This window comes from Aspergillus viridinutans (genome assembly GCF_018404265.1).
Source record: "Aspergillus viridinutans IFM 47045 DNA, scaffold_3, whole genome shotgun sequence".
NCBI lineage: Eukaryota > Fungi > Ascomycota > Eurotiomycetes > Eurotiales > Aspergillaceae > Aspergillus > Aspergillus viridinutans.
This window is the reverse complement of record NW_025091219.1, coordinates 2047439-2063047: the sequence shown is the minus strand read 5'-3', so window position 1 is coordinate 2063047 and position 15609 is coordinate 2047439. Positions and strand designations below refer to the sequence as shown.

The 15609-nt window shown below is 53.2% G+C and overlaps 5 protein-coding genes across 5 annotated transcripts; 3 read left to right on the top strand and 2 right to left on the bottom strand.

Moving 5' to 3' along the window:
- Window positions 1–203: 203 nt before the first annotated feature.
- Aspvir_005667 (uncharacterized protein) lies at window positions 204–1377 on the top strand (the record flags this gene model as incomplete). Its single annotated transcript, XM_043268880.1, has 2 exons — window positions 204–467; window positions 616–1377. 2 exons carry the CDS (start codon window positions 204–206, stop codon window positions 1375–1377), a joined length of 1026 nt encoding a protein of 341 aa, XP_043124815.1.
- Window positions 1378–1700: 323 nt separating this feature from the next.
- Window positions 1701–4343, bottom strand: Aspvir_005666 (putative PHD transcription factor; the record flags this gene model as incomplete). Its single annotated transcript, XM_043268879.1, has 2 exons — window positions 1701–2668; window positions 2726–4343. 2 exons carry the CDS (start codon window positions 4341–4343, stop codon window positions 1701–1703), a joined length of 2586 nt encoding a protein of 861 aa, XP_043124814.1.
- Window positions 4344–6816: 2473 nt separating this feature from the next.
- Window positions 6817–8823, top strand: Aspvir_005665 (sigma-70 region 2 family protein; the record flags this gene model as incomplete). Its single annotated transcript, XM_043268878.1, has 1 exon — window positions 6817–8823. One exon carries the CDS (start codon window positions 6817–6819, stop codon window positions 8821–8823), a length of 2007 nt encoding a protein of 668 aa, XP_043124813.1.
- A 162-nt stretch (window positions 8824–8985) lies between these two features.
- Window positions 8986–10663, bottom strand: Aspvir_005664 (sugar porter family MFS transporter; the record flags this gene model as incomplete). Its single annotated transcript, XM_043268877.1, has 4 exons — window positions 8986–10050; window positions 10103–10183; window positions 10238–10440; window positions 10495–10663. The coding sequence occupies 4 exons, from the start codon at window positions 10661–10663 to the stop codon at window positions 8986–8988; spliced, it is 1518 nt and encodes a 505-aa protein (XP_043124812.1).
- Window positions 10664–12131: 1468 nt separating this feature from the next.
- Window positions 12132–15491, top strand: Aspvir_005663 (putative C6 transcription factor (Mut3); the record flags this gene model as incomplete). The annotated part of the gene is made up of 4 exons (XM_043268876.1): window positions 12132–12429; window positions 12488–13262; window positions 13319–13930; window positions 13985–15491. The coding sequence occupies 4 exons, from the start codon at window positions 12132–12134 to the stop codon at window positions 15489–15491; spliced, it is 3192 nt and encodes a 1063-aa protein (XP_043124811.1).
- Window positions 15492–15609: the final 118 nt, after the last annotated feature.

The following is a 15609-nucleotide window of genomic DNA, read 5'->3' as shown; positions in this document are numbered from 1 at the left end:
CGTTATCCAAGCCAGAAGACGTTCAACAAATCGATGCTCACCTGAATAAAATGCCACACCCGTCCCTACTCGGGTCTTGAACCTGCGATGGGTCCGTCTAACCCAGGGCCATCGTTGTGCAATATTTTTTCGTGGTCCTATGTCTGATTTATTACTACCAACGCTTAACGACAGGGCACAGCACGCTCTATATTCATGTCAAAATGTCTTCATCGGGCAATGCCTACGCTGCTGAACCAGCCTTTCCAATTCTGGCTCATACACTACTGTCCAGTCATACCACGGCGTCTACTATACCAGAGCAGCAGCCCGATGAGCCAGATCAATCGTCCATCTGGAATCTAAGAAAGGACATTGACGAGGCATTCGAAGACCCATCCAGCGTTTTCCGCTGTGGCAGAGTAATCGGGTTTTCGAAACTGAAGAAGAGAGCTCAAGAAGACGATGACCATGATCTCATCGGCCAGGTAAGATGGTATCTCTTCTGACCGCAACCAACGGCAGATCATCTGGTGCATATCTGTATACACGACCCCAGAAGCTATTCAGGCGCATCATCCTGAGGCCTATACAAATCTCATCCTCTATATTTAAATACGTAGCTAACACACACAGCTCCCCCGCTACCTCCTCGCAAAGCATCTACGCAACACAACACCCTCCCCACAACCAAAAGCCTTCTTAATCCACCCACCAACCTTCGACCCATTCTCCCCAAAACAACTCCTGGCTTCTCTCCTCGCTTCACCTGCAACACCACCACCCCTCTCCCGCAACGAAGCAATAGCCCTGCTAGACCACGTCCAGCTCCTCCCCGTCTTCGACTTCCGCGCCGCAGTGCAAGCCATCAGCCAAGTCGCGGACGCCCTGCAATCGGCTGCAGTGTCTACTGGGGAGGGTAAGCGCGAGAGCCCACGCACTCTCCTCCTCATCGCAGGCCTCGACACGCTAACCGAGGATATCATCCGCGCCTCGAACCCCGTCAAGGGCGCGGCGACGCTGACCGCTGCGCTGCGGACGCTGACGCATATTTCAAGGGCGCATGGCTCGCATCTTGCTGTGATGCTGGTTAATACGCGGGGGCTTGGACCTGCGCGTGGCTTTCGCCCTAGCGCTGGGGGTGGAGTTGGGGCTGAGAGGCAGCAAATTTTGCGAGGGGACTTTCGGGAGGACGAGGGCGTTTACTCTATGTTCCATGCGGAGACATCGACACCGCTGCTGCCGAGTTTGTTGATGAGGACGTTGGACCAGGGTATTGATACGCATGTTCTGCTTTCGATGGTGAAGGAGGATTGCGTTGCGGAGGTCATCAAGGATCGGGTGGGAGAGGGGGTGGGGAAGTGGTGCATTTGGGACGAAAAGTCCATGAATGGTTGATGCTATTGAGTATCTCATGCACATGGTCAAAATCGGCTTGCCATATCGGCCTTATGTTAATTCCGCTCTATCATACAATATCTATCAAGTATAATTCATACACTTTTCCCGGCCTGAAATCATGATGTACCATCCATACGCCGACGATATGCAGGATTCTCATTGTGGGCCAGTTATGGCCTGACTTCCAGATAAACGGACCAACTCCATATCCGTCCCAGCTTCTTGCGCAAAAGGGGTATCAATCAACCACCAAGCGACTCGCTCGTAGCGGATATGCAAATTCTGTAACCTGTCTTCAACAGGGTGCGGCGAGAAACAACTCACTCGCCGCCATTCTGAGCATTCTCCTTTTCAGCCCACATTCGGAGAACGGCCCTTTCAACGACATTCTGGGCTTCTTTCTCGCATGTGGCAAGGTCCTGTTTCAGCGTGTTCTCCTCGAATAGAAGTTCGGACTGGTGAACCTTGACCCATTGCTTGTGTCTCTCGCAACGCTTCTTCGTACACACTCCGCGGGACAACTTGGCCAACTCGTCCTCCTTCTCGTCCTCCGTCTTGGTGCCATTCATAGCCGTGTCGCCATCCGCATCGACAGCGTCCGGATAGCTGGAAGCAAGTGCTTCAGGGGTGCCCTCCTCGAGTGCTTTGGCTCCGAGCTTCGACAGCCTCCAATCATCGAATTCCTCGTCCGACCACGCGAGACGTGTATCGAACCCACAGATATCCTTCCATCCGCCCTTTGGATCTGTTTGCTTCAGCTTCTCGACAATGCTCTTTGATCGCTGACGAATGAGTGTCATGAACGTGGAACGCGTGTTGAGCATATCGCGCCGGTGGAGAAGCTCATCTCTTTGTTTGCGCAACTGATCAAGCTTTGATGCCTCGTCGTGAGAATAGGTCAGGCCTTCGGGATCCACGTCCAAGCCAAGCTTCTTGTTCGACCTTGCTCCTGTCACAGGATCCTCCTCGTCTGGCGGCGGCGATATAATGCGCTCCCCAAGTTTACGGAACTCCTCCGCAGAGGAAACGGCCATGACGACTGCGTGAAGATCACCCGTTGTAAGAACACCACCTCTGCTGCCAAGCTCCTCCCATTCCGCCTTTGCGGGATCCTCAGGGGCTTTGTGGAGTTGCTGGATCCGTCGACGCATGAATTCCCGTCCGTGCTCATCAGAGCAATACTTACTTGGGTTCTTGCCTGCCACACGAGCGGGTTTCCGACAACCCTTTAGTCGACACATCGGTTTCCACGTCGTCCATCCTTTGCCCTCCGCCTTGCAATTCGGGCCTGATGAATGTGTATTAGCTCACTTCAGAGTACAAAGCTGCCTAAGCCGAGACTCACATATGTATTTGTCTATCAAGTCCGCATCTTTGGGATCGATGTTGATGCATTTTCCATGGAACCAATCATCGCATTCCCCGTCACATGCAATCATCCATGTATGATCATCACCCTTGCGACAGACGCAGAAAACCCCGTCATCCTCCGACGAATCTTCTTCTTGTCCTTCCTCCTCTTCCTGTTTCTCTACTTTCGCCTTCTTCGCATTCTTCTTCCTTTTCCTGCCATCGGGGGCCGGAGAGCCCGCGACAGATACGGATCCCTGCTTCTTGACTCCGGGCGTCTTGCTGGCACGAGTCGAAGAAGGGGTGTTGGAGCGACCGCTTCCCACGTCTTCGCTCGCAAGTTCGTCTATTTTGCGTTTCTTCGTCGTCTGTTTCTTGGCTGTCCCTTTCTTCGATGCACCGGGGCCCGATTTTCTTCTCCCGGCTGCCTTGATGGAACCAGATGGCGATGATCGATCTGTCGATGATGCTCTTGAGGCCAACTCGCTCTTCAGATCAGAGACTTTCCTCGGCGTCGGATGTTCTTCGGGCAAAAGGGTGCCGTCAAGTTGCGCCAGAGCGGGCAAAATCTCGGTTTCGTTGCTTGGGGGATATTTGTCCAACGACGGCTGCAGAGGCTCACTTTTCACCTCAGGTGCAGCTGTAGTAGGATGATCTGGGAGCCCGTTTGTCCCACCAACGTCTGGGATATCGTCATAGAGGTCGGCCCAGGCCTGAGTTACGTTGACCCCGCCATTCTCAATGACGGGACGCTCAGGTATCCGAAACTGACGATGTATCTGCTTTGCTCTCTCGAAACCAAAGAACCCACATTGTCGCCAGCCGAGAATGCCAACAATCCGGCCATCCTTGACCATGATATTGGACCGGATCATATCGTTGTGAACTAGATAGAGCTGCTCCGTCCCCTTTTTATCTTGAAACAATATGTCCCTTTCTGAGTCCTCGATACCCGGAGGTGATTGAGCGTTGAGTTCGCCGCAGACATACGACGCAGAGTCCGGCGCAGGCTCGACAATTGCAAGGCGCTGAATAATCCGACGGCATTGCTGTTTAAAAGCGCCAATTTGTTCAATCGTGAGATACTTCCAGGCGACCTCCAAAGACACTCCGGGAATTCTAGACTCCACAGTGACGTTCTTTCCGTCAACTGTGCCATAAAAGTATATGATTGGCGTAGCAACACCGAGTTCTTGAAGAGCATCCTCCGCCCTTTTAGCAGCACTCAACTCGTTCGTATTAACACTTGAGTATCGTTCCGCAGCCGCACCAGCCGCAGGTTCCTGGTCAACTTTGATTAGAACGCTGCCAGCAGCGTATACCTCCCTTGTCCCTGGCACATTGAGGGAATTTTCTGGAGTGCAGGATGTGCGCACTACCTCCTCCCAGTACGAACTAGCTTCCGGTTCCGCCTGGTACCAACCATCGTAGCGGGGTTTGAAGTCATCGACATGCGGGGCATAGCGACCGTATTGCGGGCTTCGGGAAAGAAATGAATCTGTCGGCGGAATCAATTCTGGATTTGTCTCGTAAGGATTTGTGGTGGATCGGTCGAGACCTATTGAGCCGTTGACTTGGCTAGGCTCCGTAGGCGCGATCGCGTCTCCAGCCATTGCAATGAGAGACCTCCGCGAAGGGCTGAAAAGAAAAGATGCCGTGCTATATGAGGGCAACTGTATTCGAAATGGGTCTCGATCATGTATACAAGCCGATGCGACGAATCTCCACGGCGAATTTGGCCCAAAGAGAAAGTTTGCAGGTGAATGCTAGGTGGTGAACATCGATCTCGCCGGTGAAGGTGATAGCATTCTGGTAAGGCACTTCTGTCGGTACACAATTAGAAGGACAGCAACCGAGGAGCGCTACAGTTGCGGCCTCTGTCGTCAAAGGGATGGCGCGAGTAGAGCCTTTCTGAACGGTCGTTTTGCTGAACAAGGATAGCGACCAGCTCCGGAATGAATGCGGACCGGTTGAATCCACCACACTGCAACGAGTGCAAATCTCACTGTGATGTGACAAAATGGTAATTCAAAGTAGTGCAAAAACCATGATTCATTCACTTGCATTAGCAGGATCTCTCAGACTCCTAGGGGTGGTAAGATCGCATGGCATCAACTGCGCGACCGGCGACGCGGAGAGCAGGAACGCATTCAAGGATTTGGCAGTTGGCAGCCGGACTTTACTGAAGGCGGTGAGCTTAACTCCGCCATTGCTCTAGTGTCATGTGACACCCTTCCATTTCAGTACGGTCACGTGGGCTTACGTCTTAAGGCTGCTGTTATGATGCCTATAGCCTACCATCTCTTTTTGCTTGTTCTACAATTGGAGGATTCAACAATCTGAGAAGGGATTATTATGGCTGATCCTTGTGGCTTACCCAAGGTCAGCTGTGAGCCTGTGACAGTGCAGGCTGACGTGACTACATATATAGATGACAGCGCAGTTGTATCTATCCTTGTGATGTCCAACGTGCACAGGGAGAGTACTATAGCAGTCTATGATGCGCATTACAAACCTTCAGGATCCTGAACCGGAAACTTTGTCCATAAGATAAGATATGGAGCGACCGAGCAGTCAGTGACTACCACCCGATGTCCGGATCAATTGTGTCCAGACGGTGTCTCTAGGTAAGTACCTATAGCAATATGGCTGCACTCAGTAAAGCCGTCATATGTAGTCGCAGTCGACGATTCCTGCTTGTCGTAGCAAGGTAAGGAATCGGGAGCATTGCCCATCGTCGAGAGTTTATTGAGACCATGATCCCTACCTAATTACTCCACCTCCCTGGCTGGCCCTGTAGGCCTGTATGATGTATCGTGCAGAACGCCAGGATCATGAGACGCGCCAATCTCTTCATGCTTGCTTTGTCTTGGCGGGGATGGTAACACGGACGAAGAGTACTCTAGGTAGTATAGACTAGCACATGATGTGCCTTTGGACTGGCCAGTTGAACTGCCACACAATTTGAGATCAATTCGAAGTCCTTCATCAAACGTGAGAATTAGGGTCCTCATCCTGCCAGGGTCTCGATTCTCGATTCTCGAACCATTCTCTTTTAAAGTTAAAACGACGATAAGGGACTTTGGGGGAGATGCTAAGCCACCGCCAGCTCGGCAACAGCACAACAACTTGCACGCTATCTATCAAGCTAGTCGAATTCCGTGCGGCTGAGGATTTCCGACTGACGAGTAAGACGGAATAGAGCGATCAGGTGGAGACCGTCAGAAAGGCAGTCGACGCCTGAAGATTCAGCTCGTCGGATTCAGCTCGTTTCTAGTCTACCCTTTTTTTTCGAGTCTCGAACCTCCAAGTCTCAGTCTGATGGTCCATCCCCGCCTTAAATCCCCTCATATACCGGGACTTGGGTGATGCTCAGAATTGAGGACTGGACTGGACCGGCCGATCCATAACTACAGTACCATTGTTCGCCAGTCCCGCGATCCATTTGATTCGAGATTCCAATCTGACTACTTTATACTGTGGGGAATAGTCCCAAGATTGAGACGTTGGCTTGAAGCCGAACCAAACCACAGCAAAGTCAATACTCTCCGTCACTGCCTTTCTGCGCAGATTGTCCATCTGTCGCTTTTCTGTTGCAAAGTACATGAAATTCACTTCGAGTTTCCATGTTTATGAAATCTCCAGTGTTCTTCATATTGGCCAGTGCATTGCTCAGCTAGCTCCTCGCCTTCCGGAGTTTGGAGCCATTCTTCACCATTAGCCAGCCCCCCCCCCCGCCTTATGATCAACAAACAACCTCAATGATCAGCAATCATAAAGACTCTCGACCATTAAACCCCAGTTAATTGTGGCGTAACCGAAGGATACGGTATCTGCACTGTGTCATCTCATCTCATCTCAGCTACGCTCGTTTTCAGCACTCAACCCCGCATATACTTGGATCGGCTGGGTAGTACTTTCGCTTTCTGCTGGCAAGACTCCATAATCGAAGGAGCGCAGGAGTGTTCAATTGATGATGCGCCGTCGTCATTTGATTATCATTGAATCAGGACCATCCAATTCAACCTTCGATCCCTCGAGTTGCAACCCCGTTACCAAGTCGAAATCAATTTCCAAGGATAGATTATGTCCGATGTTTCGGAGGAGACAGCTGCAAATGAGCCACCGGCACAATCCTCGCAGATGCGGTGGGAGTTCATCGATGCTTCGAACAACAGCCGAAGCAATCTCACCCGAGTCAAGCGCCATGTGATGCATGAATATATGCGGCAGAAACGCGGTGGCGTGCCGCAACCAGACAATGAGAATGGCGAATCTGTGAAGGAAACAGAGGAATCACAGCCAAAGGTTCGCAGGCGATCGAGGAACAAGAATGCGGGAAAGAGTAGTACCACCGAGAAGGAGAAGAAGGACCGTGGCAAGGGCCGGAGGAGAAAGTGCCCGGACGCTTCGACAGATACACAAATGGAGGCTGAATCCATGCGCGAGGATTCATTAGGGGAGGGTTCATCGACAGGGATTGGAGAGAGTCACGTCTCAGCAACTGCCGGCCAGACGGACGTAAATACTCTCGTCTCTGTTTCACCACAGGACGCTATTGAGCTTCACCTCTTTATTTCACCCTCCGACTTGCCCAAATCCTATACGTCGTCTGGTGACCGGAGCAGCAACTCCGAGTCCGACGGCCGGACACCGTTGTCTTCTGCCCCGACAACTCCCTCCGCGCTAACCCTATCCCCCAAATCTATTCTCAGCGCAGCGCGTACTGACCCGTTCAACACTTTGCCAATGGGTTTGGATGCGGAGGGTCGCAAACTCTTTGACTTCTACGTCAACGAGATGCCGGCTTGCTCTTACGGCAACCACTTCCGGTCCCCTAAGGCTCATAATTGGTACACGGCCGTATTTGTCCCCGAGGGTATGAAAGGCCCTGTCGCCTTCCAGAACACGATCCTCGTCCACGCGGCCAACACGTGGGCCTGGATCCGGAACGAGGAGGAAACGAAGATGGCTCTGGTCCATCGTAACCGGGCCATCTCCATGCTCCGAGAGCATCTGGCTGCAAACCCCGGAGACATTAGCGACGTGGCCATCATTGCATGCCTCAGTGCAGCCGGTCTGGAGGACTTTGACCCCCGGCCCGGACGCAAGCAGATCAGCTGGATTCACATGCGAGCTGCTCGGGAGATGATTCGAGCGCGCGGTGGGCCTGCGGCGTTCGAGAATACGCGGCTGGGGATGTTGATCAACTGGCAGGACTATATTCTGTCGGGCTATGAAACTCATGGGCCGAGCTTTTTCTTTGAGCCCAATCCACCTATTTCTTCACAGCGTGATATGGCCACTGTGACTTCGTCGGCGGAGCCTTCTCTGCCAACTTCCTTATGCCTTGCCACCGATTTTGAGGGCGTACCTTCTACGGCCCCTTCCTTCTTCCCCAGAGATGAACTCCAACACCAATGCAACGAATTCATCGAGTTCCTCCAACGCTGCGAGCAACTCGCCCTCCACCAGCAAACGCACACCAACGCCGCCATCGCACCCATTCGCCACACTGCCTTCCAACCTACCTCCCTTCTATACCAGATCCTCGCCGCTCCGCCAGGCGTCCGATTCACCGCCTCAGGCAACCGCAAACAATTCGTCGCCCGCCTCGTCGCGCTGATCATGCTCAACGCCGGTCTCTGGGACTATCGCTCGTCCATCGTCCACAGCGAGACCTTTCTACACACGCTGGAGCAGGCCGTGCTCGAAAGCGAGGTCAACACGAGCGGCTCTGTCGAGGCGCTGCTGCAGATCATGCTAGAGTGCAACGACGGAACGGCCACTCTCAGCACCAGTCCGGTCTTCCCCTCTGTCTTCGTGCTGGATGAGCTCGAGCTCGCCTCGCCTGATTTCAGACAGTACTCACCCACTGCCCGAACGCCGTACGGCCGACCTTGGTTCGCTGGCCGGATGCTCAAGGTCGCGAAGCGCTTGGGCTACGAGACGTGGATGCGCGTCAGCGAGTTTCTGCTGGGGTGCTTGACGCTCCAGGTGTGGCAGGGTTCGGTTGCGGGGTGGGAGGGGGCGCTTCGGCAGGAGATCCTCAGTGCGCCGCTTACGAGCTATGTTATGCCTGCGTTGAGGTGATCATCATCATCATCATCTACGTCCTGGACCTCTCTCTATATATAATTCTCATTCATGGTTTGTACAAACAGGGTACCGCATGTGACTACGGCGTCGTTTGGTGATTTCTAAATATATATACTCTATTCGCGATAACAATTTCATCTTCAACCGCTCCAGTACTTACATCCGGATTGTAAACTCTTTTTCCTGTGTAATCTGCAACGTAACATCCGTCTTGACATCCGCCTGGGACTCCAGTCCAAACGACTGGGCCCTGCGACGCTGCCGAGCCCGGGCACCGGTAGTAAACACCTCGCCGACCTCCTCGAGGGACTTGCCCGCGGTCTCCGGGTAGCACGCCCAGACAATCACCGCCGCGGCCCAGTTGAACGCAACAAAGCAGTAAAAGTACTTGTATTGCAGCGTGGTCAGCGCAATGGGCGAGCACTGCGCGAAGACGAGGTTGAGGCTCCAGTTCGTGGCGGTCGCGATGGACGAGCCGCGGGCGCGGATCGCGGTGGGGAAGATCTCGGCGGGGTAGAGCCAGGAGATGAGGCCGAGAGAGGTAAAAAAGAGCGAGAAGACGAAGAACATGGCGATGGCGGCGCGGAGGGCTGCAGGAGAGAAAGGGACCGAGGAGTCCGGGGCGAAATTGCCGTAGTAGCGGGCGAGGGTGGCTTCGACGCAGAGGGCGGCGCCCATGCCGAGGAGGGAGGGGATGAGCAGCTTGCGCCGGCCGACGCGGTCGATGAAGAGCAGGAAGACGGTGTTCCAGAACTGGGCGAGGGCGCCCCAGACGCCGGTGATCATGAGGGTGGTGGAGGTGGGGAGGCCGAGCGAGCGGTAGATGCGCGGGCTGTAGACCTGGATGACGTTTGTGCCGGAGCATTGGGTGAAGGCCTGGATGCCGCAGGCGAGGAGCACGCGGCGGCGCCAGGTGGGCGAGGAGAACAGCAGCTGGCGCCAGGAGGAGACGACGGTGCGGGAGTCGGACGCGATGCTCTCGCAGATCTGGGTGAACTCGGACTCGACGAGGTCGGTGTTGGTGCGGGTGTGGTTGAGATGCAGGCGGTTGAGGACGGCTTTGCCGGCGTCCTTGTGGCCTTTTCCAATCAGCCATCGCGGCGACTCTGGGAGAAACCAGACTCCAATGCCGAGGATGACGGCGGGGACGGCTTGGATGGCTAGAGGGAACCGCCAGGAAAAGGCGCCTGTGTGTAGGGAGCAGCCATATCCGACCCATTGCTACATCAGTCAGCGATCAATCGTTCGCAAGATTAGAGCCAGAGGAACATACTGCGACGACCACACCCAGCCCAAGCATCCACTGCTGCATCGCACCGAGAAAGCCACGAATATGCGCGGGAGAAACCTCGCTCTGGGGGCCGGTTAGCAGACGAGCATGTCGAGATTGTATTTGGAGAGGTCTCACACAGTAGATCGGAATCGTGGTCGACATCAAGCCAATGGAAAAGCCAGCAATCAAACGGCCAACAATCAGCATGGCAATGTGTACGGCTCCAGCCTGGAGAGCAGCGCCCAGAGCGGCCAGCAGAGCGCCTACGAACATGACTGGGCGGCGGCCAAAGGGGTCGCAGATGTAGGGGACGGCTATGGACCCCAGAATGGCTCCTCCTGTGGCATGTTAGATCTAGAACTCCTCCAAAATGCAGTAGCGGGATAAAGCACCATTGTAGGAAGAGACAATGCCTCCAGTAGCTGCATCAGAAGGGTGATGGAAATCATGCAAAAAGGCCTTTTGTTCGAGAGTCGACCCAATCACTCCCGAATCGTAACCAAACAGAAAAGATCCTAGAGTGGCCAAGATACAGCAGAGAGTGACGAGTAAAAAGGCCATGATAGATTATAAACAGAATAGCAAATTCCAGAGATCATGCATGGTATGTTATGAGTTGTTTCTGTTATTGAGATATATTCTCCCCCTTGTCTGGCTGGCTCAGTCTTATAATCAAAATGAGTGATCATAAACCACCATGTGTAGATTGGCTCAGGTGGCGACTCTTCAAAGTATAATTCCATCATAGAACTATGACAGAAACTATGATTATGATTTGGTTAGGATTATAAGCCATCCCTAAGCATGAGGTGATCTATATTAGACAGCTGAATAATAAGCAACAGATTGAGAACTCGGCGATGGATACTGTATGGTATGGAGTACATTTTCCTCCATAGTGCATTCATATTGCCTCCCATAAGCATGAATGCTTTTTATTGTTACGTAGGAGAATAGAGCAGCTATCCGTTAATAATAATCCTTAGAGAGGTATCTACAGTAAGTCAGTAGACTCAGTATGTATAGTGATTTTAGACCCATCTCTCCAGCTCTGGAACAGTGGACCCTCCAGTCCTTTTGTCCACATCTTCTGGCTTATCAGATTCTGTAAAGGCGTCACAGACCTTTTTTTTCTCTAGAGATTCGGTATCGAGTCTAGTTTTCGTCGCCATTCATCAACCGAGGCTTCTTCGAACACTCGATGTTTTCTTCTATTCTGGTTCTGGCCCAATCAGTCCATGCAGGTGTGAAATTTCCTGGTTGATCCAGATTGTGCGCCCCAAGGTGCGTGAATTCTTTTCCGACCCTTCTCCCACTACCCATCTACAGCTCTATACTGCACAAAATCCTTGTTGAGTCCCAACATTGCCATATTCTCTATCCACCATCATCCCTGTTGGTTTGTCATCTCTTATGCCGATGCATTTTGCGCCATTTTCACTGCTCTACTGAAAGCGGGAAGCACTGACCAACCACGAAGCATAAGCAGCCCAGAAGGGAAAAAAAGGCTACAAGTGGGACGCCGACTAAGATTGGGGATCGCCTCTTGCTTCTAGTCGTCTAATATTTCTTTCAGTATTATTGTCCTGAGTGTCTCTTTTGGGCATCCATAATCCTACCGATACTTCTACTACTACCCAGACGGAGTGTGCGCCCTTCGTTGTTGATTTTGACTCATCCCTCTTTATTCTCGGCGACAAGAGCCAGACAGGCCTAACTCCGACCGAAGAGTGCTAATCCGACCGAAATACGGGAGTGGGATCCCAGTACCTTGAGAACAAAGTTCCAATTGTGGACGCTGGATTGAGATTTAGTCGCAGAGATTACTTCATCTGTCTTCGCTCCTTTCCCTCTCTTACTCAGACACACTCCTCCGTGTGCCTTCCATGACTCTTGCGATAATCCTCCGATCTGCCCCTCGTGTGCGATAGATCTTTGCATCGCCACGCGGGCTGTTATTTCATTCCCCTTCCAAATCTATCTAATTCTCCCCCTTGCATGAACCTTTGCGCCAACGTCATCGTCGAGAATGGCCGCCAATTCCAGCCCCTTCGCCGGCGCCCCCGCCGAGACCTCTAACGAGGACGATCCCGCATCCGCATCAGATACACAGTTTTACAACTATGACGACTCGAATTCATCCGCTTTTCCTGTTCATCCTCACGATTTCACTTCAGGTCATGGCCCTCTTTCCGATTCGAAACCGAAGGAGCCTCTTCCCATGCAGAAGCGGCGCCGGGTGACTCGCGCCTGTGATGAATGTCGTCGCAAGAAAATTAAGTGCGATGGGAAGCAGCCGTGTACCCATTGCACAGTCTATAGCTATGGTAATTCGGCCTTCTGAACGATTGATCTTCAGTTTTTCTGACTTGGATACTGCACCAGAATGTACCTATGATCAACCCTCGAACCGGCGCCGGAATCCTGCTCCGCAATATGTCGAGGCACTCGAGAATCGTTTGCATAAAGCCGAAGCCCTTCTCCGCGTGGTTCTGCCCGACCTGAACCTGGACGACCCTCAGTTTGACGTGCATGCGACCGAGCAGATGCTCGCCGCCATCAAAAAGGAAAAACCGCAGCCGCCGATGCCAACCGCAAGCGCCCCTAAAACCTCAGCCGCTCCTGAGCCAACAACGGACGCAGCGGACGGCGGTGCCGGTGACGAGTCGCTGTTGGAGTCTATGGTTGAGAATTCAGGATGTCTGGATTTGGATGACCAGGGTCATTGGGATTATCATGGACATACCTCCGGTATCATCTTCCTGCGACGGTTGCGCAAGCAACTTGGGGCTTCAGACATGCCGGTCCCGTCGCTCCGAACACGGGCCCTCTCTCAGATGCTGGATAGTCCCAAGTCGACGTCCGAGTCTCCGTCGGATTCCTCGCTACCCCCCACTCACGATCTGCCCTCCCGGGATGTGGCACAGCGTCTGTGCCACCACGCTTTGTACGAGGGCTGTTCTCTCATGCGGTTCGTGCACGAGTCTAGCTTCTTTGCCATGTTGGATCGGATCTATGATACCCCTCCGGAGCAGTTTGGGAACGAAGAGAATTCGTTCTTGCCGCTTCTATACATCGTCATGTCTGTCGGTTGCTTGTTCTCAGATGACGGGGCTGGTACCCTGGATATTGCAGGTTATGAAGGCGCTATTGGTCAAGGGTAAGTTGGTTTTAAAAGCGTCACTTACGGGCCTCAACTGATTTGCGGCGTTGCAGATTTCAGTATTTCAAGGCTGGCCGGCAACTCCTGGACATCACCGATTGCCGTGATTTGACCTCGTTACAAGCGGTTTGTTTCATGGTCCTGTTCTTGCAATCCTCCGCCAAACTAAGTACATGCTACTCGTATGTGGGAATAGCGCTCCGTTCGGCTCTGCGCTTAGGGCTGCATCGCTCCGTTGCCGCCGACTTCAACCCCATCGAGCGAGAGTTGCGGAAACGCATTTTCTGGGTCGTACGGAAGATGGACGTCTACGTGAGCACCCTGCTGGGGTTTCCCCAGATGTTGAGCAATGACGACATCGATCAGGAGTACCCCCTGGATGTTGATGGGCAATTTATCACCAAGGATGGTATTTTGCCCATGCCATCGGATTATACGCCCTTGATGGCAGGGGCCAACGCCCACACTCGGCTGTCCAATATCATTCTCAAGGTGGTAAAGTACATATATCCGGTGAAGAATGCTCTGCATCGGTCCAAGTCGGATATGCGCTACATGGTGAGTCATTCCAAGATTCGCGAAATCGAGCGCGATTTGCAGACCTGGATGGAGGAACTGCCTGCGGCTCTCCGTCCAGGAACGGAGGTATCTCCCCAGTTAGAACGGTAAGCTTCACCTTTTTCTATTGCGTCTGCTCTCCGAGTCTAATACGTTCACAGTATCCGACAGCTGTTGCGAATCAGCTATGCTCACGTGCAGGTTGTCATGTATCGACCCTTCTTGCATTATGTGTCTAGCGGGTCACAAGCTCGAGGTGTGGACCGACGGTCATATGCTTGCGCCGCTGCATGCGTGAGCGTCTCGCGCAATATTGTCCACATCACGACTGGCATGCACAAGCGTGGCCTGCTCAATGGGTCCTTCTGGTTCACCATGTACACAACCTATTTTGCCATCTTGTCTTTAATCTTCTTTGTGCTCGAGAATCCCGACTCGCCCACGGCCAAGGACGGTGTTTTGAAAGACGCCATGGAGGGCAAGAACACTCTGGCCGGACTGGCGAAGAAGAGTTTGGCGGCAGATCGCTGCTCGCAGAGTCTCAATTCTCTGTTCAAGAATCTGCCTGAGCTCTTGAAAAACCGCCAGAGTTCGGTGAAGCCTGTGAATCTCAAGCGTCCAGCGCCGGCTGCTGTCTCTCGGCCTGCTGCAACCGTGAAGAACCAGCAATCTGCACCCGAGATAGCGCCCCCGCAGAGAGCTAGTACGTTTCCGCTGCAGCTACTGAACCGACAGTCCAAGGCCGAGGCGAGCAATACACCCAAGAGCTTGGACGACAGTCATAATTTTGGCAGTGGCAAGATGTATCAGAGCCAAGTCAATACCCAAGTCAGTACCCCAACGTGGGTTCCGTCTACCCCGGAGCCCCCTACCGACACCACCATCACGCCGCCCGAACCCCTTATTGCCGATCAAGCTCGCGCAACAACCACGGCATCCCCAATGCCGGTGATGCATTCGCGAGAGCCCTCGTCGGGGCAGTTCTCAGCGCAGCAGTTGGCCAATGCCGGAAATTTGCCGGACCTCATGCCCATCATGTTCCCATCCGATGATCCTTTTGCCTACCCCACTCAACCCATGTCCACATTGGAAGATGACCATTTCCGCATCGACGGACTGGGCCTACAGCCAGCGAATCAATTCGGATTCGACCCGTCATCGCAGGGATTACAGTCGTCGACCTCGACTGATTCGCCAACGGCCGCAGTGTCCACTCCGACATTTGACAACTTTGGCAGTTTCCCGCTTTTCAATAATGGGACTTCAACCGGCATCAATTCCACACTCCCGCATCGCGTCGCACCGCAGAAGCAGCAGGCCATGAACCAAGCGCGGCTGCAGTCACCCGCCTCGCATGGCTCGACGCCCGGCAGCGGCACCGAGGCGGTCAACAGCCCCGACCTGGTGTCGATCCCCAACCAGAACTTCATGTGGCAAGGATACAACTTCCAGCCGCAGGCGTTTCCCCCGGATTCGTCAGGGCCGCAGCAGGTGCCAACGACGACTGAATCGCAGGGCTTTAGCATGGGGATGAACGAGAACAGTGAGATGGGAGCGGGCATTGACATGGGGTTTCTCCCTCTGGACGATATCTTCGGCGACCCATGCCGACCGAACGGAACACTCGCCAACGACGACTGGATTCAGTGGATGAATGTGGGAAGTTGATGAATCGTGCAGCATATGATACGTGCTTAAAAATTCGGTTTTGTTCTACGAGATAATGAGAAACTAGTGTACGGTCATGTCATGTGTTTGGCGTTCAGGGCTGGTATATACGGAGTGC